At 41.4% G+C, this 25,933-nt stretch overlaps 1 protein-coding gene across 3 annotated transcripts in view; it reads left to right on the top strand.

The window, feature by feature from the left end:
- SASH1 (SAM and SH3 domain containing 1) overlaps positions 1-25,933 on the top strand; it is a 695,913-nt gene that overhangs the window by 489,723 nt on the left and 180,257 nt on the right. The window contains exon 1 of one of the 3 annotated variants that reach the window (XM_068550746.1): positions 17,386-17,514. The exons of the other annotated variants lie outside the window; for them this stretch is intronic. Within the exon in view, the coding sequence (XP_068406847.1) occupies positions 17,386-17,514 (129 nt within the window). Of the gene's footprint in view, positions 1-17,385; positions 17,515-25,933 lie in introns of those variants that run through there. 3 annotated transcript variants of the gene reach the window in all.

Raw genomic sequence — 25,933 nt, 5'->3', positions numbered from 1 at the left:
TTCTTCTTATCAACACTATGTCGTAGACACTTTCATTAACTCCATTTGATAATTGAAGAAATTGAGGCTTAGAGAATACTTGTTTAAGGTTGAACTTAAATAGTCAAAGTCTATGTGCTCAACCACCCCCTTAGATCCTTTGATGAATCCTTAAATAGACAGATTTTGTTTGTTTGTTTCTGATGCAAGTTATCCCAGTGACTGGTCAGTTTTATATAAATTCAAAATATTTTAAGTTTAAAGGATTTTCTTACCTTGGTGGTAGGAGCTTTCTTAGCCTGTCAAAAATCTCGGAAAAAGAATAGCCTGCCACACCGCTGAACACTTCTGCCTTTGAGAATCCCTGTGCTGTAGCCCCACAGACTCTTCCCCCACTCACAACTCTGAGGATACAGTAATACTTTGGTTCACCGATTTCCTGGCACATCAGTGTTTTCAAACTAGAATCAAAACAGAGTCCGAACTTTACTGCTGCCTAGCTTGGTTTAAACCTCATTATTTTCCCAAGAGATTTACTTAAAGTATAATATTACTGGAGTCGGAACACTGTGTTTACTATTTAACGTCAAGTTTTGCTCTTATCTAGGTTTTTCCAGTTGGAAGCAGCTTCCCTGGTCTTCCCTCTGTTTCTCCCCTTTTAGATGGGAGAGGCTGAGTGGAAACCCACCAGCATTCCCAGCGGAGGCAGTTGGGGGAGAGACCGGCTTCTTTATTTTTAATTCACCGAATACGAAGGGAGCTGCTCTGTAGCTGTTTTCAGTCTAGACAGGATATGATGATAATAACACACATAAAAGTTCATGTATTCCAGCCAGGGACAAGTTAAGTGGGTGCAGGGCATAGATATAATATACGTCATGCTGTTAGTGACACGGAGCAGCACACAGCCCACTTCAGGGCATGGTGCCCAGATTACTTGGCTTGCCCAGAATGCATCTGTGATTAGAAGAAAGCTCTCAGGAAGTGCTGGGCAGTGTGCATGTGGACTCTCAATGTTTCATCTCATAAGCACTGAAAGTTAGACATTTTATTCTACAGACCAGGAAAGTGAGTGGTGTTTGACACCATGGGTTTATGAAATGTTTTGCTGGTTTTCCTTCCTAAGTCGTAGATGTTTCTGGGAGAAACTGGCCACCAGATGTTGAGATGATGCAGGCAGTATTGATTATTGCTTTGCCGAGGTGGCCAAGCTCTGGGACAGTCAGGGTTTAAAGAGGTATGGAAAGAGGGGTGTATCTTGAGTATACGTATGTGTGAAGGAGCCTCAAAGTGAGGCTCTTTATGTCACACGAGCTACTGAAATAGAACCCCTGAGATTGCTGTGCTTAAAAATACTGTCGTTTGTGCCTTGAGGAGTATAAAGGTGGTCAGATACAGCACCTGGCTGCATGCGCTCCACTCTGAATCAGCTGGAACGGGAAGGAATCAGGAGAAATAGCCAAGGGCACAGAGCAACTTCAAAAATAATGTTTTTCCTTGGAAAATCTCGAGATGAATAGTAAAGAAGGTAGACTCTGTATCTAAGAAAAATCAATGGTGAAATTGCTTGTGTTGCTGACCAAGGGCTAAATACTTCTTTTGGATACAGATGAGCCATCTGTATGGAACCTGGGCGTGCATGAGCCAGTGATAATATTCAGCCCAATAAAGAGCTCTTGTTAATCTGTGACACCATATTTATCATTAAACCTGCAAAACCAGGAAAGTTAAACACTCTGGGTGGATCAAAAGAGGTGGTTCCTGAATATTTGTTATTAGTAAGGAGGTTGGAGGAAATACTGAGGAAAGCTTTTAAAACGTGACTCCCAACATCTCCTGCTTGCTTTTTTCTGGATGCTGAGTCCCTTCAGGTTCCATTCCTTAAAAATTTGCCATAGTGCACTCCTGTTCCTTTTTGGAAATGCTACAACATGTAAAAGTTTTGCAGTACATTCCACTGTTTAAATAAACTTACCTAAGGAGGCAAAAAACCTGTACTCAGAAAGCTGTAAGACACTGATGAAAGAAATCAAAGGTGACACAAACAAGTGGAGAGATATACCATGTTCTTGGATTGGAAGAATCAATATTGTGAAAATGACTATACTACCCAAAGCAATCTACAGATTCAATGAAATCCCTATCAGATTACCAATGGCATTTTTCATAGAATTAGAACAAAAAAGTGTACAGTTTGTATGGAAACACAAAAGACCCCGAATAGCCAAAGCAGTCTTGAGAAAGAAAAATGGAGCTGAAGAAATCAGGCTCCTTGACTTCAGACTATACTACAAAGCTACAGTAACCAAAATAATATGGTACTGGCACAAAACCAGAAATATAGATCAATGGTACAGGATGGAAAGCCCAGGGATAAATCCATGCACCTATGGACACCTAATCTATGACAAAGGAGGCAAGAATATACAATGGAGAAGAGGCAGTCTCTTCAATAAGTGGTGCTGGGAAAACTGGACAGCTACATGTAAAAGAATGAAACTAGAATGCTCCCTAACACCACACACAAAAATAAACTCAAAATGGATTAAAGACCTAAATGTAAAAGACAGGACACTATAAAACTCTTAGAGGAAAACATAGGAAAAACATTCTTTGACATAAATCGCAGCAAGATCTTTTTTGACCCACCTCCTAGAGTGATGAAACTAAAAACAGAAGTAAACAAATTGGACCTAATTAAACTTAAAAGCTTCTGCACAGCAAAGAAAACCATAAACGAGATGAAAAGACAACCCTCAGAATGGGAGAAAATATTTGCAAACAAAGCAGTGGACAAGGGATTAATGTCCAAAATATACAAACAGCTCATGCAGCTCAATATCAAAAAAACAAAGAACCCAATCAAAAAATGTGCAGATGACCTAAATAGACATTTCTCCAAAAAAGACATACAGATGGCCAAGAGGCACATGAAAAGATGCTCAACTTCACTAATTATTAGCGAAATGCAAATCAAAACTACAGTGAGGTATCACCTCACACTGGTCAGAATGGCCATCATCAAAAAATGTACAAACAATAAATGCTGGAGTGGGTGTGGAGAAAAGGGAACCCTCTTTCACTGCTGGTGGGAATGTAAATTGATACAGCCACTGTGGAGAATAGTATGGAGGTTCCTTAAAAAACTAAAAATAGAACTACTATATGACCCAGCGGTCCCACTACTGGGCATATACCCTGAGAAAACCATAATTCAAAAAGACGCATGTACCCCAATGTTCATTACAGCACTGTTTACAATAGCCAGGACATAGAAGCAACCTAAATGTCCATCGACAGACGAATCGGTAAAGAAGTTGTGGTACATATATACAATGGAATATTACTCAGCCATAAAAAAGAATGAAATTGGGTCATTTGCAAAGATGTGGATGGACCTACAGTCTGTCATACAGAGTGAAGAAGGTCAGAAAGAGAAAAACAAGTGTTGTATATTAACGCATATATGTGGAATCTAGAAAAATGGTACAGATGAACCAATCAGCAGTGCAGGAAAAGAGACACAGACATAGGAAATGGACGTGTGGACACAGGGGGGGAAGGGGGGGTGGGATGAATTGGGAGATTAGGTTTGACACATATACTCTACTGTGTGTAAAATAGATAGCTAGTGGGAACCTGCTGTATAGCACACAGAGCTCAACTCAGTGCTATGTGGTGACCTAGATGGGTGGGATGGGGGTGGGAGGGGGATCCAAGAGGGAGGGGATACATGTGTACATATAGATGATTCGCTTCATTGTACAGCAGAAACTGACACAGCATTGTAAAGCAACTATACCCCAATTAAAAAAACAAAAGAACAGTGAGGCATTCAAGAATGATCAGAAGGGGCTTCCCTGGTGGCGCAGTGGTTAAGAATCCGCCTGCCAATGCCGGGGACACGGGTTCAATCCCTGGTCTGGGAAGATCCACATGCTGCAGAGCAACTAAGCCTGTGCGCCAGAACTACTGAGCCTGTGCTCTAGAGCCCGCGAGCCACAACTACTGAGCCCACGTGCCACAACTACTGAAACCCGCATGCCTAGAGCCTGTGCTCCGCAACAAGAGGAGCCACCGCGATGAGAAACTCACGCACCTTAACAAAGAGTAGCCCCTGCTTGCCACAACTAGAGAAAGCACACGAGCAGCAATGAAGACCCAATGCAGCCACAAATAAATTAATTAATTTTAAAAAAAAGAATGATCAGAAGCAACTGAAAAGGTTATGCTTTCTTTTTTTTTTTTTTAATTTTATTTTTGGCTGCATACGGTATTTGTTTTTCTCTTTTTGGCTGCGTTTGGTCTTCGTTGCTGCGCTCAGGCTTTCTTTAGTTGCAGCGGGCGGGGGCCCCTCTTCATTGCAGTGCATGGGCTTCTCATTGCGGTGGCCTCTCTTGTTGCGGAGTACAGGATCCAGGCATGCAGTCTCAGTAGTTGTGGCTTGCAGGCTCCAGAGTGCATGCTCAGCAGCCATGGTGCACAGGCTTCGTTGCTCTGCAGCATGTGGGATCTTCCCAGACCAGGGCTCGAACCCGTGTCTCCTGCATTGGCAGGCGGATTCTTAACCACTGCGCCACCAGGGAAGCCCTAGGTTATGCTTTCTGAGACAGGGTTTTGAGAACTCTTTCTTTGTCTGTCAGCTTCAGGAACTCAATCCTTCCAATTCTTGCATTTATTTACATAGAGAATCTCGAAGTCTAGGACTTTGAGTGAGTACTGAGAATTCCTGACCATACAGCACACCAGAGACCGTGTGGTTTAAGGTACTAGTATCTTGTGCTTTAATCTCTGCCACTCGTTTGTTGAGGTATTCATTCATTCATTCAAATGTCTGGCCGGCATTGAATTTGGCTCCATGAAGGCTTGAATCTGGAGGTGGAAAAGTAGCAGGCATGTTTCAGAAGGTGACGAATAAGTAGCATTACAAAATATATTATCTATAGGACCAGATCTATACACAATAAACATTTAATAAATGTTTAACCTTCATTAACTTTGTGCTTATCATTAAACAACATAGTAACAAAAATAGAAAAATTTTCAAAGATAATTTAATTCAAGATCCCACCATCCTAGTGCATCACCAGTTTTCATTTTACTTCATTTACTTACTTACTTGTTCAAAAAATATTTATTGAGCTCCTACTCAATTAAAAACACTGGCGTATAATATTTGTAGATTCTCGATTCACCTTTGCACACATGCACTCCTGATTTCTCAGAGTTAAGTGTTTCATACAGAGGATATTCTTTCGTGCTGTTACATGTTCTTTATATTGACATTTTAATCAATAGATATTATTCCTTCAATATCATCATTTATTTGACCATTGTTCTCTTGTGGAATATGAAGCTTCTTTCTAAATTTTAAATGTTATAAAAAGTGCAGTAATAAGCCTCTGAGCACAGAGCTTCTGATTCCTTTCCAATAATTTACCAGGATAAACTCCCAGGAGTCTAAATACTGGATCAGAGGATATGAACATTTTTATGGATTTTGATGCATCCTGCCAAATTTCTGAATCTTGTACCAATTTACATTTGTAATTTTGTTTATGTCAGTCACGTTCCATTGCCACCTTCCTGAAGATACTGCTTGATTTCTAGATGGAGAATTGAGGCACACTTGGCCTCATCAAGAATGCATGCATAAGCCATTTCTTATAAGGGGTATCTTCCAGATGGCTTAACCCATCTGTTATATAAATACCTTCCACTAACCAGGAAAGCTATTTTCCTCCTCCCCAGACTTTTGGTATCTCCTTACTTCCTTATTCCCTAAGACAATTCCTATACCAAAATGCTTACTCACAGTATTACAGAACATTAGAAATGGAAAAGACCTCAAATATCTCCCCCCTCCTCATTTTAGAGTTAAGGACCCCGAGAACCAGGAAGATTGCAAATTACCTCACATCACAGTGTTGGTGGGGAGATCTAGGACGAGATTCTCTGCATGAAGCTGTTTGGTACTGCTGCTAGAAAATGTCAAGGGAGGTGGCCCATTTACTAATATTGGAAAGAAGAAGAATCAGCATGGCCTTTGGGCAGGTATGACCTGCACATTAGTGAAGTGTTCCAAATTTTACACCCTCCCTAATGTGCCCGTGGCTTTTCATGTGTACTCTGTTATTGCAGGCGTTGGCATTGCCTGTTCAGCCCAGGGACCCTCAGCAGTACATGGTGCACTTGGGAAGTAAAATGAAGGTTACCATTTCAGAAAGGAAATCAGGAAGCATTAAAATACAAAGGATGCGCTCTCCCAGAGCCTTAAGACTAACCTCTTTAGTTGACAGCAGACTAGGTGCAGTGTGACTGACCGTCTCATTCTCTGAGCTTTGGACTAGCTATTCATTCCCTCACTAGCATTTTTTAAAACAGAGAACTTCAAGTTCCTCCAACACATAATATTGTTTTATGTCTTTGTGCCTTTGTTCCTGTTGTTCTCATAGTCTGAAACCAGCTTAGCCCCCATGTGACTGGCTAATTTCAACCTTTCCTTTGAGACGGTTTTAACTCAGACGAAGCCTCTTACAGGAAGGCTGCCATGATGCCTCTAGGCCGCCATGACCATCCAGTCTCTCAGTTCATAAAGGGCCTATGGATTCTTTTATCACACTGGGTTGAGAGTATTTATGTGTCTCCCTCACAAGACTAAGCTCATCAAGATCAGAATCTGTGACTTTTCATACTCCCCAATGCTTAAATACCTTCCACTAAGTACAGAATAGACATTCAGTAAATGCTTATTGAACTGAAATATCTGAAATGTATGAATGAGGATTTGTAAAAATCTTAAAATCCAGTGAAGATGGTCTGGGTCTAGCATCAGCAAAATGTGACTAGAATGTAATTCTTTCTTAGAATGCTTAAATCTGATCAATTTTGTTGTGTTATTGAGTAGGAAACATGTGTTAACAGGAAAGGGGTAGTCTGTTTGGACTCTGTACAAGAGAATCCCACCAACAATAATTTCTCAAAAATGTAAATTATTATTATCATCACCATCATCTCCTCTGGAATCTTATTCTAGTACCACCCTCTCTTAAATTTCCAATCTCTCCTCCTCTACTATTCCTTTTCTGCTTGCCTTATAAATTCGCTCAAATCTTTCACATGCTTAAAAATATTTCTTCAAACCTTGTGATCCCTTGTGTTATCTTTCTTCACCTACTTTTCTCCCATCATTTCCTTAGTCTCCTGCAATCTTGTTTCTACTCCTTCCTCTACAATGAAATTGCACTGGCTAAGTAGAGTTACTAGTGACCGCTAAAATGGACGTTCAGTTGATACTCTTCCTATCGACTTTTCCATAATGTTGGACACTGCTGATCCTTCCCGTCTTCCTGTTACCCTCAGATTCCTTGACATCATGCCATCATGATTCTCTACCCCTGGGACTACTCTCACTCAAGACACTGTGTCATTACCCCATGTTGTCCTCTTGAATGCTGGTGTTCCCCAAGTTCTGTCTTTCTCAGTTTTGCATTCTCACTTACACCAATGGATTTCATCCCTTACTACCCATCATAATCACCTGTGGCTCTTTCAAAAAAATAAGAGTACCTGAGAAAAAGGAACATTTGTAAACTGTAGGTGGGAATGTAAATTGGTATAGCCACTATGGAAAACGGTATGGAAGTTCCTCAAAAAATTAAAAACAGGACTGCCATATGGTCCAGCATTTCTACTTCTGGGTATATATTCAAAGGGAATGAAAAATCTTCTCAAAGAAATATCTGCACTCCCATGATCACTGAAGCATTATTCACAATAGGCAAGCTATGGAAACAACCTAAGTGTTTGTCAATAGATGAATGGATAAAGAAGATGTGAGATATCTATATCGATATTGATATCGATATAGATAGATAGATGATAGATAGATAAATTCACAGAATATTATTCAGCCATGAGAAGGAAGGAAATCCTGCCCTTTGTGACAACATGGAAGAACCTGAAAGCATTACACTAAGTGAAAGAAGTCAGACAGAGAAAGACAAATACTGTATGATATCACTTATATGCGGAATCTAAGAGAGCCGAACTCTTAGAAATAGAGGTTAGAACGGTAGTTTCCAGGGGCTGGGGGTGGAGGAACTGGGGAGGTATTGACCAAAGGGTACAAACTTCCAGTTATAAGACAAATAAGTTCTGGGGATCTAATATATAGCATAGTGATTATAGTTAATACTACTTTATTATATACTTGAAAGCTGCTAAGAGAGTGGATCTTAAATGTTCTCACCACAAAAAAGAAATGGTGATTACGTGATACGATGGTGATGAAGGTGTTAGCTAACAGTATGGTGGTAACCATTGTTCAATATATAAGTGTAACAAATGAACAAGTTGTTCACCTTAAACTTACACAATGTTATAGGTCAATTATATCTCAACAAAGCTGGAGGGAGAAAGCAGGAGTATTTCAGGGAAAATGAACAGACTGAACAAAACAGAGAAGCAGAAAATAGGAAATACAGAGAATGTGGGGAAAAGTAGATAAGAGCCTTCCAAAATAACTGTATGTTTGATCATAACAGAAAATCAAGCTGAAAAAGCAGTGTGGGATCAGGCAGGAACCGATGTACGTGTGCTAAGTGCCCCCATTGTTAATCCTTGTAGCTCTTGCCTAGATTAGTAGTATGACTGAAAAGTTGCCTTTTCTCAATTTTCACCCTCTTCTAGACTCCGCATCACCACTAATTACAAAGTGAACCTAAATTGGACAATTTAACAATTTAATTTCAAAAAAATAAGGATTTTACACTCCTGATTGAATGCTCCTGAGAACCAGGGCTGTCTTTTGTGAATACCTAACGTGATGTCAGACATAACTGGAGCTCAATTAATGTTTGTTGCCTGATGAATTAATGAATGAATGATGGACCAGATCTCTCTAATTTGAACCAGTAGGAGAAGACTAGTCAAAACTATGGAATATTCTGAAAGGGTACAAAAAGTAGTATAAATTGAGTGGCTTATTTGGAAGAATTACACATGAAATATTTTATGGCACGCTTAACCAGCTTGAGAAGAGTTTTTTCTTGTGTTGGTTAAATATCCTCCCTTTACTTCTCTTTTTTAAGTTTTATCCTGTTAATTTAGTTAGTATACTTCCTCCCCTCCCCCTCCTCATAGTAGAATACAAAAGCAAGTCTGGCCCAGCTTGGGATGAATCATCATGAATCATGATTAGTCATTCTAAATTAAAGTATATTTATTTATGAATGTACCAGTGAATGATTGATTTGTCCCTTTGCTATCGTTAATCTCTAGCCTCTTAATTTTACCTTTCAGGAGTTATTACAGAAAGAAATAAAATTTTCATACAGTTATTTTACTGTTTTTGTTTATTTGTTTTGATCACTAAAGAGTAATTCTTTTTTTGGAGAATTTTGGGAGTTCCCTGGTGGCCCAGTGGTTAGGACTCGGCACTTTCATTGCCATGGCCCCAGGTTCAATCCCTGGTCAGGAAACTAAGATCCCGCAAGCCATGAAGCGTGGCCAAAAAAAAAAAAAAAAAAAAAAAAATTGTATTTTTTATCTTTTTTCCTTTCATGTGTGTTCCATTTAGACCAGGAAATTGACATTTCAGCCCAGAAGACTTAGGCCAGATGTTAGTGCACTGGCTGAAAGATGGATTTCCTGCCCCAATAGGTGACCTCTTAAAGCAAAATAGGCTTTTTCTTAATGGATAGACTGTCCAAATGACCTCATTTCTAGAACAAGGGGCCTTTGTTGTGTCTCTTTGCAATTGGAATCAACATCATCTGATTTTTGAGAACATTCATTAGATAAAGAGGAGCTAGCACCTAGTTGTTTCATTTATAAGGCATAGGAAAAATTTACGCCTAGACAACCTACTTTTTTGCTCCTTTAAAAACATTTGTGTTCCTTGAGAGGGAAATGGTGCAGAAAATCTGGGGCCTGCTTATCCATATTAATATTTCTCTTAAATTTCAATCCCCATTCCAGCCAGCACTCACCATAGGAGCAGAGCATGTTACGTGCTTCCTAAAACAGGGAATTGTTTCACTAAGCTTGACCAAGGCACTATTTAAAGAAGTAGCCATGACCCCAATGTCCTGTCACTCAAACTTCTCTCTCTATATGTGAGAAGCTCATTGAGACATTCTCATGGTGCCACCTCTTTTGATGAGTTCTTCACCAAGTTCATTTATTTATATCTTCAATTGTATAAGGCGGCTCAGAAAAACTGAGATAACTGAGCCTTTGTGTGTGTGCGCGCACATGCGCGTGTGCCTCTGTGTGTCACAGGAAATGCAGTTTGAAAGAAAAGTACCCAGAAGAGGAAAATGGCCTTGAATGACTAAGGGGAGACTGAAAAACTTACTATACATGGAAAGGAAGGGAGTTAGATTGCGTAAGAAGGAAGATATGTTTCTGAGATTCTAAAAGGATAGAACTTTATAGCTAAAGGGAAAGTTAGGAGATTTCTTTTCTCTTTCTCTCTCTCTGCCTGCCTTTCTCCCTCCCTTCCTTCCTTCCTTTCTTTATTCCTTTAGAAACAAGAATGGGAGTGTCTCTTTTCAATAGCCAACAGGTACATTTTAGGAGTATAAAAATCTTGCTCCTTGTGACCCAGAATATTGGCTCCCCCACGAAAGACACAGAAGAGAGTAAAGCAAGGCTGTATACAGAGTTACCATCAGGCTGGGCAGTGCATCTAAGACTCGTGGTTCTTCCTCGAGTAATTGATATAGTAAATATGTGACTCTTTAAAAAAATGAGTAGTGAAAAGGATATCACACTTTCCTTTGCTTTAATGAGTCAACGCATATTTTTTCCAGAATGTTATACTCAGCTCAATGCCTCCCTCCTTTTTCAATAGTCATATGCAAATGTCATTAATTATAAATTATTTTTTCTCGTTGTTCAACCAAAGTATTCTGGATAATACTTCAATTCTGGGTAAGATTTGTAATAGTTTTCTACGGTTTCTGGGATTCATTTTGTGAGTGAGAATCTTTTGTTCTATGTATATAACATTGCACTTCAAAGAAGCAGAGCAATAGTGTTAACTGGAGCTTTTACGTTTAATAGGAAACGAAATATTTTTCACAAGTATGTTTAAGCAATAGAGACAGCCAAGTAGGCATTCTCATTGGGTAAAGTTTATAAAACAGACAAGATTGATGAAGCAGTTTGGTTGGTGGATGATACTTCCCAGCTGTGCTTTTTAGACTGTCCTTACATAATTTGGAAATATTTAACATAATCTTTCGTCTCTTATTAACACATTCCTTTTTTTTTCTTTTCTTACACTCTCCTAAGCTAAAAAGATAAATAGCAGGCAGTATGATTCTTGAGACCATTCCCTCTCCATGCTTCCTTTTTTTCTCCTTTTCAGTGTCAGGTAGCTCTCAGAGAATCTCACAGCTCTCCACAGGAGACACTGCACCTGTGTTAATTCAGAAGTTATTTCATGGTGAGTTGAAGTCTTTGGGTCCTTTGCCTTAAACATTGTGAATTCAATGTTGGTACCCCACTCAAGAGTCTTTTGCTTCTTGTCTATAATGTGTATTACTGAATAGTTCAGAATCCTTGTATTTCAGAATTACAAATGGCTTTAGAAATTACCTAGTCTGACCCAACTATGCAAAATGAAATATCGGTCACGTCGTTTTATGCCTGATGGAATAATTCCCAGGCAGAACCTTGGTGTTTACATAGCATCAGCACAGAGGAAAACCTAACTGGCTAGGCTAGTAACCTTGCTTATCAGAGTGGAAGAAGAGATTTCAGAGAAAAGTATTTATAGCCCTGAATCATCATTTTGTTTATTTACCTTCTCTCCCTAGCCTGTTTGGGCTGTCTTCACTTGGTTTTAATTTTTCTTTAGTTTGCTCTTAGCTCTTTTCTCAGTCTCTCTTACTAAATCCTCCATGATGAAGAGGCTTTTAAACAGGTAATGCTTTAGCATGGGTCTGGCTCACTTTTAAGGCAGTTGTGGAAAAAATGTGTTTGGGATTGTCAAGGGGGAAAATGTTTTGGCATTTCAGTCTTTCCTTGAAGTTAGTCCCCACCCCCCTCCCCCCCGAGGCATTATGGAATGCCCCACGTTAGAGTGCCAGAGAGGATTGCTGACCGTAGGCAAAAATTAAATGAGTTTATCTGTTTTCATTGCTCAATTTCAGAATGCAGTATGGTAAAAAAAAAAAATTTGGACTATTTATAATCTTTTGGATTTAATCTCTGCTTTTTTTCACATCTTTATTGGAGTATAATTGCTTTACAATATTGTGTTAGTTTCTGCTGTACAGCAAAGTGAATCAGCTATACGTATGCATATATCCCCATATCTCCTCCCTCTTGCTTCTCCCTCCCACCCTCCCTATCCCACCCCTCTAGGTGGTCACAGAGCACCGAGCTGATCTCCCTGTGCTTTGCGGCTGCTTCCCACTAGCTATCTATTTTACATTTGGTAGTGTATATATGTCCATGCTACTCTCTCACTTCTTCCCAGCTTACCCTTCCCCCACTGTGTCCTCAAGTCTGTTCTCTATTAATCTCTGCTAATCTCACATTTTTTTCTGTAGAAGATGTGTTGTCTTTAAAAAATAACAAGTGTTTGAATGAAGCTGTGTTCCTAAAATATGTACTATTCTTATGGATAATACACTTTATTGCAATAAATACATTTAATATTTTATTGTCTGCCCTTAAAAGCCAAATGTCTCTGAACATCTGATTTGGGGATCTCCATTCACATATCTCATCATGGTTTCTTTTACCAGTTAATTTAAAAAAGCAATCCGCTGGTTTAGTTTTTCAACATATTATATTTTACAACTTCACCTTCCCTTGGCAATGTGTTCCTTTTCCTTATTCTGACATTCCCATAGTTTCAAGCTCTCAAATTTGAGCAGATTTCACAATTGCCTGGGGAGCTTGTTAAAATACAGGTCACTGGTCCCATCCTCAGAGTGTCTGACTCTGCAGGCTTGGAGGCTGGGGCCGGAAATTTGCATTTCCAACAAATTCCAACAAATTAGGTAATGCTAATGCTTCTGTTCTTGAGTCCACACTTTGAGAAGCACTGATCTAGATAAAATATTGTAAAAGATGGAGCTAGTATGGACTAAGGTGGTGCGTGGTAGTGGAGACGGAGAGAAGTGGATGAACTTGACACATATTTAGGAAGTAGGATCCACGGGGCTTGTCCATGGTTAGATGGGAGTGATGGTGAGGTGTGGGAAGGATTCAAGCATGTCTCTGAGGTTGGTAGCTTGAACCAATGGATGGATGTAACAGAGTACTGAAATGGGAAGTGAGCCGGGGTGGGAGGGTTGGATCGTAGTGAGAAGTCATAAATTCTATTTAAAGTTTAAATAAAATATTTTTATACATCAAACACAGTGCCTGACATAGGGCTGATTTTCAATAAATAACATCGATATTACTGTTATTAATACCTTTCCTTTCAAACTGAATAGCCCTTATGACTCCGCCTTGCCAGAGGTAACCTCCCAGCCCTTCCACTCAGCAGCCACGTTCCAGGGCTAGGAATTAACTCCTTTATGTGACCCAAGAGACAGGTATGAACAGGGAAATTTTATAGATATCACCTTGTGGTATGAGTGAATAGGGGGCGGGAAAGGGGGGAAAAGGTTCTAATACATAGAGAATTGCTGCCTGCATTTTCACACACAACCTCATAGCAACTGTATTAAGGAGATGAACTATCCCACTTTACAGATGAGATAAATAACTTGCCCAATGTCTTATAGAAACCTGAGTGAAAATTCAAACTGGGCTCTGTCCTGAACCCATTATATTTGTGTTACTGCCAAACTCTACCTTTACTGCCAGGCAATAGATTTTTTTACTTTTCTTATGTCAAAATGATGTCCTAAGTAGACTGCAGGCAACACCCTGCAGCTTCTAGACTAGTGGCTTTTAAACTTGTAATCCTGCCACATAGTAAGAAACAATTTTTTACAAAGCAATCCAGTATTTGCATTTATATGTGTATGTGTGTATGTATGTACTTACGTGTTGCACGCATATAGGTGCAGCTGTATGACTGACACTAATTTTCCAAGAAGTAACACTTATTGAGATAGGTGCATTTCCAATATTTACTTTCATTGACTGCATTCTGATAGTTCATTGCAATAAATGTTTATCAGAACCCACAGAATTGATTTCAGTCAACTTTTGGGTCTCTGCTAGGTGTCTAGAAAATTCTCTTCTAGATCCCTTTCTGTCCTTGGAATTCACTTACCAACATCATAACAATTCCACAGAGCTGGATGAGGGAGAGCCCTGATGGAAAGAGAAAAGGAGAAAGCAGGATTCCTATGTGTATACTTTCCCTATACATGTCTTTAATGGCACATCTACACTTGCCCACCTTACAGAGCTTTGTGGGAATCAAATAAATTACAGCATAGACGAAAGAACTTTTAAAAGTAATCAAGTCATCTGACTTTGATTCTGCTCAATATAGTTGTGTCCACTTGGAGTGATCATTCAGGTTCTCCGGAGCCCATTTCTTCATCCTGAAAATGAGGGATTTGATCCAGATCACCTTCAAGGCCCTGTCCCGCCCTCACGGGATATAATTCTATTACAAAAAGCTCTTTGTAAACAGTACCCTGTGGGACTCTGAAATAGTTTGATGATGATTGTGATGTTGCTAATTATTCTTTATATTTTGTTAAAAAGCCCCTGAAGGAATTTTTGGAAGATTGACGTTAACCAAAGGAGAAAACACTCAATTTGGGAGAAGTAATCAGACGCATTTTGAGTAGAAGCATCATGAAGCTGATAAGTGAAAAGGTTCAGCTTCATTTTTCAGATGGTCAAAAAAATTATTACGTACTACAAGTAGAAAAATGCTCAAAATTTCATATTTATGTACAGACAGCAAAATTGTAGGTACCAACATTCCCCCTCAAATGTATTACTTATTTTCTTATCCATTTATTAGGGAATGCCAGGACAAGGAGCTTAAATATCTAGGGTAGCTTGATTCTCTAAGTACCAAAATGCTGGCTAAGATTTAGCTATATTGATATGTGTGTTTGTATTGTTGCAAAATGGTACCTATCTTTAGATGACTCTGAAATATAATATCACCTCTGAGGAGGTACATGGCAATTCGTGTGGCCTTGCCTCCTCTAGGATGGGAAGACTGCAGCACAGGAAAGTTAAATGCTTTGCCCTTAGGTGATCTGATGAGTCTAGAAGAAAGACTCACGATTGGTGCTGGAGAGTCCTGCCCCGACCATCCTGCTTATTTGGCTTCATGCTCAGTCACTTGCCAGAAGGTGTTGATGCAGAAAACTAGCCGCCCCCAGTAGAAGCAGCACTGTCCTTTGTATTTTCTTTTTCCTTTTTTTAAATATTTATTTATTTATTTAGGTTGCGCTGGGTCTTAATTGTGGCGGCACGCAGACTTCTTTGTTGCAGCATGCATGTGGGATCTAGTTCCCCCACCGGGGATCGAACCCCGGCCCCCTGCATTGGGAGCGCAGAGTCTTACCCACTGGACCACCTGGGAAGTCCCTCCTTTGTATTTTCTTGAATTGAGTAAGGTACCACATGGCTAATACATTGAAATTCTTAAATATACATAAAATCAACTCAATGGTTATTTTACCTTTTCCTATCATTCACTTATTTTCATGTCTTTATAGATGTAATAATAATAGTAATAATAATAAAGCCCACCAATGCTTTAATGAATTTATTTGGATTCCCAGCATCTTAGAACACGCACCTGACCTAACTCCAGCATCAGCCCAGGGAAAAGCACTGGGCCTGCTCATACTGACTCTGTACCCAGCACTCCACTTCAACACAATGCCTCCTCACTATCAAGGGGAAACTTTTGCTTTCTTTTTCTTTGTCATCGGGGATTATGCGTATAAATTTAATTACCTTTGGAAAAGTTTTTTTTTTTCCAATTTTTTTCAATTTTGAACTTTCCTCTAAGGGCTATTCATCCTTTGGATCCCGTAATTAATGCTTTAGGAGGGGAATTTCGAGGGACGTGATCTTGTACCCCTCCTTTCACGTGGGCTCAGAAGGAAAAAACAACAACAACAGCCAGAGCCCTCTAAAACAAGCAAGGGCTCTCTCCCTGGGGCACCTCACCTGGGTTTTTGTGCCACTCAGTCCTTTAACATAGGGGCAATTCATTGTAGTTTCTGAACTGTTTCACAAAGTGATCAATCACCAGATCCGATGTGACGTGGACTGTCATCTCCCAGGGAGAATTCTGAGTGGTTTTTAAAGAAACAATCACAAAAGGAGAAATGCCTCTACAGGGCTATTTCCCTCATAAAATAAATCCGTCATGGATCTTGTCCTTAGAAAAACACACACGGGGCCCCAGGTGTGTTGGCTTAATGGCTACATCCATAACATTTCCTTTTGAAAAAGGCCCTTCCCTATGCCCTTACTGTAAAGGAACCATTAAAACCCAAAGCGCATTCCCCCTAAATAGCTGCCACCCCTAGCAATGCATGGCATTGTGGGCGCCCAGGAACCAAAATGTCCCCCCTTGTAGTAAACAAGATACAAACAATGGCTCGTGCCCAAGCTTTCACACTTGTTTTTCCAAGTCTCGGCTGCCAGAGGCAGAGCTGTAATTCCTGAGGTCGCTTGACTTCAGGAGGGGCGAGGTGTGCGGGGTAACTACACTATTTGGGAACTCCTTCGGCAGGAGCAGCTTAAAGATTAACTTTCTCGAGTTTCTGTGACCAAAACTGTTTCAGTGAATAGCGTGATTGGAAACTTGTGCAGGCGGGAGAGAGCAGCGCGGCCGCTCTTTCAACAGGCGATTTGTTCTCCTGTCTGTGGCTCATTTCCATGCAAAGAGCCTGACATCAGAGCACCTTTTGTTGCTAAACGCTTTCTTTAGCATCAAGGGGAGAGAGTCATGTGGAGCTGGAAGAGCTCATTTTGAAGAGAGGGGGCCCGGGAAGTACCCTCCAAGTTCCAGAGGCGCCGCGGTCACCCCCCGGGGCCCTGCCCAGACTTGCTGGAAGAAATGAGTCTCGTGCCTAGTTAGTCTGTCCCCGTCACAGGAAGAGACGCCTTTGCACGGGTTGCATTGCTTCTGGGCTGCCAGAATTCCCCGCCGTAAAACTCGGTGGTGCGAACTTTGCCTCCTGCTACCGGGCTGCCGAGCCGAGCCGAGCCGAGCCGAGCCGAGCCGGGAAAGTTTCTGGACCTGTCAGCCGCGCGGCCCGTCGCCACCGAGAGCCGAGGTGCGGGCGCCTGCCGGGGGCCCCCGCCGGGTCGGAGGCCGGGGCCGTGGGGGATGCGGCGCGGAGGCGCGGCTCGGTGGTGACGCGGCGGGCGGGGACCGGCGCCGGGGACCGGGCGCGCGGGGCTGCGGGGCCAGGGCGCCCCGGGGACCCGGCCATGGAGGAGGACGCGGGAGCCGCCGGCGCGGCGCTCGAGCCCGAAGCCGACCCCGCGCCGGAGCCTGAGGCGGGCGCTGGTCTGTCCGAGGCGTTCTCCCGGCTCTGGACCGACGTGATGGGCATCCTGGTGAGTTACCTGGAGAAGCGGAGGCGCGGGGAGGGCGGGTCGCGGGACCCGGGAGCACGCAGCCCCCCGGCGCCCCGGCGCTCCCTTCGCGCTCGCGGACTCGACAAGCCCACCCCTCGGGGTCGTCCTTTTCCGGCTCTAGCTCTTAGGGGGTTAAATACACACGGTTTAGGATTTCAAACCCTAATTAAAAAGATAACCAGCCACAGATCACATCAAAGATATATTTTTTAAACAATCGGGTATGATATTCCACAGTTTAATCTGGGACACCTGCTGAGAAGTTGGTGTGGCAAAAGACAGAGTCCTTCAAAGAATAGATGTAAATAAATACTGTTTGGCTGATATGCTTCCCCAGTCGGATTTGGGAAGAGGCTGATGTTACTGATGTTTATCTCTTCACCATGTGTTGTCTGACCAGGAGAGGAAAACAATTATCTCCTTACTCAGAACCACAGAAAGTTTACTTTGTTTGCAGTTTTTCAGCTTGTAGAATTACAGGATATTTGTTGTTATGTGTTTGGGACTAAAAACAATAAGACTTATTCTTCTAAATCTGTATTGTCATGCATTTTGAAATGTCCAGTAACTAAACCCGCCCATGGGTTTGGCATAATTTCTGAAAAATAGTTTTTAGGCATGGAGGATGAAGGTTTAACTTGTTCAGGGTTCAGTGCCTTGAGGAATGAGTAGATTTGCTTTGGTGGAGCTATAGGTAGGCAGGTAGACTGGAATCAGATGGGTGGGCTTCTTGCAGTCAGACATCTTGCTCCACACATGAAAAAGTCAATTTCAACGGAAAGGTTCGGAATTGGGAGTTGTGTAGATCGTTGGAAGAGGCTCTAGTTTTACTTGGAGTTTGTTTTTTTTTTTTTTTTTTTTAATTGGAGGAGGTGTAGTTTATAGCAAACTCTTCTTTGGTAATGATGAAACCGTTTTTAGCACCGTAATTAAGCTCTTGGACTTTGGAGTGAGTTAGCCTGGATTCAAATCCCAGCCCTCCCATTGACTGACTGCATGATCTTGGCCAAGGTACCCAACTCCACTGACCTTCTATTTCATCACCTGAAAAGTGAAGCAAAGATTGGCTTCTTAGGTTTTCTGAGATTTAGCTAAGCTGATATATAGCTAGCGCTCCATACTGATACATAGTAGGTGCTTAATAAATAATAGCTCTCTTTCTACTGCTTGTTCTTGCAAATGATCTTGTGTCTCAACTTTCCAGACATCCTAAAGTCCCAGTTATTCCATTTTCAGGTGTCCTTTGGTATGTATGATTATTCCTGTATAGAGAGCCAGGGAAGGTTGGTCAAAGATTTCTATCATCTGCTCGTCTCACTCTCCGATATTTTATTTTAATTAATTTATTTTTTGAAAGCAGATTTATTCGGGGAGATACACACTCGATAGAGTGTGGGCCATCTCAGAAGGACTCTCCAATGTTCAAAAAATACATATTTAAAAAAATTTTAAGTTAACGCTTTTTGCATTTTCTGAACATTACTTATGAATATGGGCCTTCAGTGAAATTCCAGAAAACCCGATGAACATATATAAAAGTTGTGGTGATTGATAGATTGTTTTTTAAGTTTATCAAGCCGGGAAGCTTATCTTGTTATTTCTTGCTCAGGTCTCACTCTGTAAACTTTCAGGCACTGAGAAAATGGGCTTGATGACATCACATTGCATCCCTTACTAGGGTATGGGCTGGGGAGGGAAGGGTTAGAGATGCTCACTTGAACTGAAGTGTGGGCTCAGGGTCGTTTGGGGCCCGGGGTGGCATGGACCACTTTCTGAAGATTTGCTTTCCCTTCCCTGGCAGATTCCAGCGCTGTTGGGTCAGTTGTAGCAGGGTGTTCTTTGGCTGAGTTAGAAGATGGGGTGGGGCTCAAGAAGCCCAAACCTGTTATTCAAAAGGCAGATGCAGGAGAAAAGAAAATATGTGCTTCTTACAGAGCTAATAGTTCAGTGTGAGGCTGAAAGACAGTAAAGATTGTCCCAAACAGGTAGTGTTCACCCGTGTTTTCCCATCTTTTATAAGGTCTTATTTTGCTTTAAGTCTTGGGCATCAAGATTGTTCGTTAGTGAAAAAGTAGACAAAGAGGACATAGATTACCTGCTGTCCTTTGTACGTGCCTGTAAGAAGTCACCAGGGGAAAAGGATCTTTATTCTGCTTTTAGAAAGCTGCCCTCCAAGTGTTTATAAGAAACTATATCTTCGGAAGAATGTATCAAGACACGAAACTGACAGCTGACTTTCTCTGTTCTTACGGGGATAAAAGACACCATTTCCTTCATTTTGTATTTAAAATACGGCATTTTGCAATCATCTGTCAGCCTAGACAGGTTGAAGTGACTTGATCCCTGGCACATATACATTGTTAGTGGCAATGTCAGGCTGCACCCCAGTTCTCTGACCTCCACCAGTCGGGAGCCTGATGCCGTGACGCTGCGTAGTTAACTATCCCAGATCAACTTGGTAGAAATGTAATGACATCCAGTCATTTTAGGCAAATGCTATTTGGAAGATTAGGAGAGTAGAGGTAGTAGGGGAATTATACATCCAGACATCATACTTAGCAGATTTCAGGCACAGTTGCTACTTTATTTCTTAGATTCTTCTTAGTGTAAAAATGTAAACTTCAAAGCTTATTAGGTTAAAACTTTTTCTAAATGAATGAGCACAGCCCCTCTTTCCCGAAGGTGCAGTACAGCGAGAAGCCCTCGGCACCCCTTCCCCCTTGGATTTTGTTGGTTCTAACCCGGGGAGGGGGGAGAGTGTTGCCCCAGAGGCATTGATCTCGGTAAATACAGGATGGTTGTTTGAATTCATTGGGACACATTTTACATTTAAATTAATTCAGTCCTGCCCAGTTCAGCACCAATCAGTTGCTTTTATATAATTGCTAACAAAACGCTTATTTAGAGAAGTAATAGTATAACTTATGGCATGAAAATGTTTGAGTGTGTTGGAATGAATAAAATGCTAACAAGTGAATATGTAAATAGAGAGTTAAGAGAAAATGAGTTTACAAACTATTGATGTGAGGGCCTGGAGGGCATGGTCTGTATCTCACTCATTCTTCTACCTGCAGGGCTTGGGACTTACTGGGTGCTGAGAATATGCTTTTATTGAGTGAAAAAGGAAAAAAGTATGTACTCTTAAACGCAGGAGCCACTTCAAAATACAGTTCTGTAAAGACTCATGCCCCGCCTATAATGGGGCGCATTTATGAAGACTTCAATAAATTCTGCTTGTGCCAAAGCTACCACTTGGACAGTTGGCGTCATGCATACTTAAATCCTGGCACTTCCACTGAAAATGTAATGGCAAATTGCAAAATGTTTGTAAACCCTGAGCAATTAAACCGTGGCCTTCTTGCGAAATACGCTATTCTGTTCTCTAACTCGGCAACGTGTGGTCTGCCTGGGTTTTCAAAGCCTGTCACCTTTCACGATGACATGCTTAGACTTCTGTTGAGAAGTGCAGAACAAGTTAGAATCCTATATAGGGAATTCTACTCTTTTATCTTTACTCCCTGGTTGCAGACAAAGCATTTCTTTTTTTGGGGTGGGGGAGAGTAGGTTTTTTTTAAGAGTAGGAGTTGCTGAGGTTATCAGATGAGGTAGATCATGTTTTCAGCCCCAAGTATCCATTTGGTAACTTGTGATGGTTCATAAATTTTTCCTCCAGAATGCGAGGACTTCTTAAACGCAGAATCAGGCCTTTAAAGCTACTTGTTCTCACTGGGAAGGGAGAGGAAGGGAGTTAGTGAGTGACTATTGTTTGCAGGATCCTGCAAGATGCACCTCCCCCAAACCTTACATTTCCCTGCTGTGTTCCTACAATTTACACCCATTTCCTAGCAATGCTTAGAAAATATCCATTGTGTAGACAAACTCTACTTGGAGGACCTTCCCCTACTCTTAATTCCTATTCAGGCTACAGAAAAGAATGTAGTAGGTTTATCTGTTAAGTTTATCTTTAGGTTAAGTTATCGGCTAGGTTCATTCTGTTTAAGTTTATCAGCTAGGTTCATTCTGTCTTGCTGTTTACTGAAATCCTCTTCCTTAAAAGACCCTCCTTTTGCTCTGTATTTTTGGGCAAAGTGTAGGGGAGGGGAGGTGTCAGTGAGATCCCTAGAGGGCTTTTAAAATGCAAACTCCTTTGTACAGACCAGTGTGTAATTTACATATTCTCTGGGTGGTGTCTTAGGTAAGCCCTTCAGCTAATGACTTAATTTTTTAGGTCTTGGAATCTGAGAGTCAGCCCCAGTTTCCAATATTCTGACTTCATCTTGATTTTTTTGTCCCTGGTAGCCAGCTGAAAGCCTATGGCTTTTATATAAGTAGAGAAATTGCAGGGTGATGTAGCGGAAGACACTGACTGAAGAGACCTTGGAAGTGAGTCCTCAACTCCCTCATTTAGAGAGGAGGGACGGAAGGGCTTGAGGCAGCAGCGTAGGAACCAGAACTCAGACCTCCCGATTTTCACTTCTTTGCCAAAGTTAAGTCTTACGGTTCTGGCTGGGGTCCTTAATTTGCTGTCAGAAGAGGCTCTGGGACTTCCCTGGCTGTCCAGTGGTTAAGACGCCGTGCTCACAATGCAGGGGGCACGGGTTTGGCTGTCTGGCCGTCGGGGAACTAAGATACCGTAACATGCCCTAAGGCGCAGCCAAAAAAAAGGCCTCTGCACTAAAGTGACAGTTCATGCTCCCCGTCCTCCCGCATCCTGCTTTCATTTGCCGCTCTCTACCCTGTAACCCTTCCCTCTTCCACCTGGCTTGTTCTGCATCCTTGTTCACCATCGCTGACTCTCAACTTCCAATGATAGAGTGCAGCAACGTGGGGAGGGGAAGGCAGTGCTCACAGGGGCTGAGTCCTGGTGCTGTGCGGGGGCCCATCGCAAACTTACCTTAATCGGTCCTCTCACTGTGACCAGTGAGCATTATTGTCCCCATTTTACAGTGGAGAGGTAAACGTGCATGTCCTGAATCACACAGACAGTAAACAGGAGCTGGGATTTGGATCATGTGTTATTTCCTGGAAATTAACTCCTAGTTGCAGTTTTATAGTTCATTCTTTCACATCTCTATCGAGACATCTATTGACTGTCAATCTTTTTTGCTTCAGCTATTGAGCTAAGTACTAGCCGCACATGCCCCTGACTTCCAGAAAGACAGTAGTTCTGTAGGAAAAACAGCATCCACTGTCCCTCCCCTAAATACCCAGTCCTGCGGTGTAGTGTGCAGATCGCCCCAAAGAGCACAGAGTTGGGGAGGGTTGGCGGTGGTGCTGGCGCAGGAAGCCCTGTCCCAGAAATGCCTTTCAGTTTGGGCCCTGGCAGTGAGTAGGCTTTACCTGAGAGGTGTTTCCCAGTGAGGGCTAAGGAGGAAAGAAGAGAGGAAGGGCCTTCTGGGCAGAGCCAAGGGAAAGAAAGATGGGAGAGCAGAGAGCACTGAGGTGGGTGCCAGGTCCTGAGTGCTGAAGTAGCTGGAATCATTCTGTAGGCTTCAGTGAGAAGCCATTGCAGGATTTTAAGCTGACATGTGTCATGATCACTTTTTCGAAAAGTGACTTTTGCGGGTGATGAGTTGGTGATGAATTTGGAAGAAGACTACTTCAGTGATCCAGGCAAGAGAAGATGAGAGCTTGGATTAAATGTTTATGAAACATACCAGTTTATCTGTCACCTGGCTTCTATTAGTCCCCATATTTTACTCTGTAAGGAGTCAAGGATTGCTCATGGTAATTTACTTTTGATAAATTCTTTTAAGCTCAAGAGTAGGCTGGGTTAATGCAAGAGATTTTTAGACATGTTGTAGTGTTGTGATTTTTTTTTTTTTTTTCATTCTAAAGAAGAAGTATCTATCTTGACACATCTATGTGTACACATATCTACTTACCTGTCTCTCTATACTGGAGTAAATGATTTGGTTCCTTAAAGAGGGGAATTATTATTTATAACAATATACACACAATGCTATAGCTAAATGATGTTTAATACCATCTTTTAAAAGCTACTTCTAGGGACTTCCCTGGTGGTGCAGTGGTTAAGAATCTGCCTTCCAATGCAGGGGACGTGGGTTTGATCCTTGGTCGAGGAACTAAGATTCCACATGCCGCGCGGGACAACTACGCCCACGCGCAGGGATGAAAGGTACCGCATGCCACAACTAAGACCCATCGCAGACAAAAGTTTAAAAAAAAAAAAAAAGCTAATTCTAGAGAACAGTGAAATAGAGGGATATATTCAGTTGGGCATATTGATCCATAAGCAAATCTGTAGCTCAGTTTTACAAAGGACATAAGAGAAAAACCTATAACTAGCAGTTTACTTAATGTATTCTTTTTAAGAGTACTTTATGCTTCAGACTTCACCATCATAATCCCACTGTGATATATAATGTGCTTACCCATGGTTTACACACATTCTTTGCTTAGGGTAGAAATAAAATTGATCTCAAAATAATGAATTTAGATGGATAGAGGCTAAGACTAAGAATTAACTGTACTCTTTAATACCAGTGAGTATAGACTAAGACTAAAGGAATTAACCAAACCTTCCGACTAAGTTTGAGATAAAATGTATTTTTATGAAGACCTGGATTTGTCCTTTCTCAGATGGTATGCTCATTTATTTATTAATTTAATTTGGTAATGAGACCTGAAATTTGTGGGTCTGTTCCTCATTAGCTTTGCTCCTAGGCAGCTGTCTAGTGTCCCACCTTTTGTTCCATAAGATGTTTCACGGGTTAGCATGAATTCTCTATGAGTTGAGATGCCTCATAGAGATAACCTAGCTTGTATTTTTTCTTTCTTGTCAAGCCGTGTAATAGAGACGACTCCGGCATGGAGATTGGAGACCCAGGCCTTAGAGTATCAGAGACTTGGAAGACAAAAGCTTGATAATAAGATAGTTTTTCCTCTCTGTAATCCCTAATTTTTTCTTTTCTGAAGAGATCTCCTATTGTCTTTCACCTTTCTAAGCTGATTGGTAAAAACGTGAATACGTTTGAGTTTATAATGACTGCTCTGTAGACTTGTTCCATGTGTCCATAGAGATACTTCGCGGCTCTCCTTGGTGTCTATGACGTAGATTTGATTCATGGTTGATTTTGTTGCTTCATCCATTGTTTGGTTTTACAGCAAGTAGTGAGTGAGGAAGGTCCAGTGTGTCTGCACATCACTCTGTGCCTGGTTGTGGCTGTGGCTTCATTTTCTGTCCTGGCATGCGGAATTAAAAGTGGAATTACAAGGGAAAGAAAAAGAAATGCATATAATTGTAATTTTAACTAAAGGTATCATTGAAGGGCAGAATAAAAAAATTTTAGTATGTATCCTGAGCCCTAGTTACTTTAAAAATTTATCCTAGTTAGTTTTGGGGACTTGAGTACTTTTGCCTAAGACTTGCTGTCAACCGATACATTTTTCACACTAGAGCTAAAAAATGTTTTTATGCTTGTTTGGGCGCTCTTAAAAATAGAGTGTTTCAGGGCTTCCCTGGTGGCGCAGTGGTTGAGAATCTGCCTGCCAATGAAGGGGACACGGGTTCGAGCCCTGGTCTGGGAAGATCCCACATGCCGCGGAGCAACTGGGCCCATGAGCCACAATTACTGAGCCTGCGCGTCTGGAGCCTGTGCTCCGCAACAAGAGAGGCCGCGATAGTGAGAGGCCCGTGCACCACGATGAAGAGTGGCCCCTGCTCGCCGCAACTAGAGAAGGCCCTCGCACAGAAACGAAGACCCAACACAGCCATAAAAAAAAAAAAAAAAAAAAAAAAGCAGTAAAAAAGCATTACAGTTAAAAAAAAAAAGAGTGTTTCAATATTAAGTTATTTGTTTTAAAGAAGAAAGGAATATTCTAGTTTAAGAATAAGTATCTTCGCTATAGGCTTACATCCATTTTCAGAGGATTTTAAAGGCCACACTTAAAGGTAAACCATTAACAATTTTACAGATGTCCTTGTTTTGGATATGCACAGGGTTAAAAAAAAATTTTGTTTTTTTAACAAAACAACGAGATACCCCTACACACCTGTAACAATGGCCAAAATCTGGAACACTGACAACACCAAATGCTGAAGAGGATGTGGAGCAACAGGAACGCTTGTTTATTGCTGGTGAGAATGAAAAAGGGTACAGCCACTTTGGAAGACAGTTTGGCGTTCTCTTACAAAACTAAGCCATATTTTTACCATCCAGTCCAGCAGTTGCACTCCTTGGTATTTGCCCGCAGAAGGTGAAAACTTAATGTCCTCACAAAACCCTGCACACAGCTGTTTATAGCAGCTTTATTCATAATTGCCAAAATGTGGAAGCAACCAAGAGGTCCTTCAGGAGATGAATGGACAAATAAAGTGTGGTGGAATATTATTTAGTGCTAAAAAGAAATGAACCATCAAGCCATCAATAGATGT

This window comes from Eschrichtius robustus, chromosome 9 (genome assembly GCF_028021215.1).
Source record: "Eschrichtius robustus isolate mEscRob2 chromosome 9, mEscRob2.pri, whole genome shotgun sequence".
NCBI classification, from domain to species: Eukaryota; Metazoa; Chordata; class Mammalia; order Artiodactyla; family Eschrichtiidae; genus Eschrichtius; species Eschrichtius robustus.
This window is presented reverse-complemented; position numbering and strand designations above follow the sequence as displayed.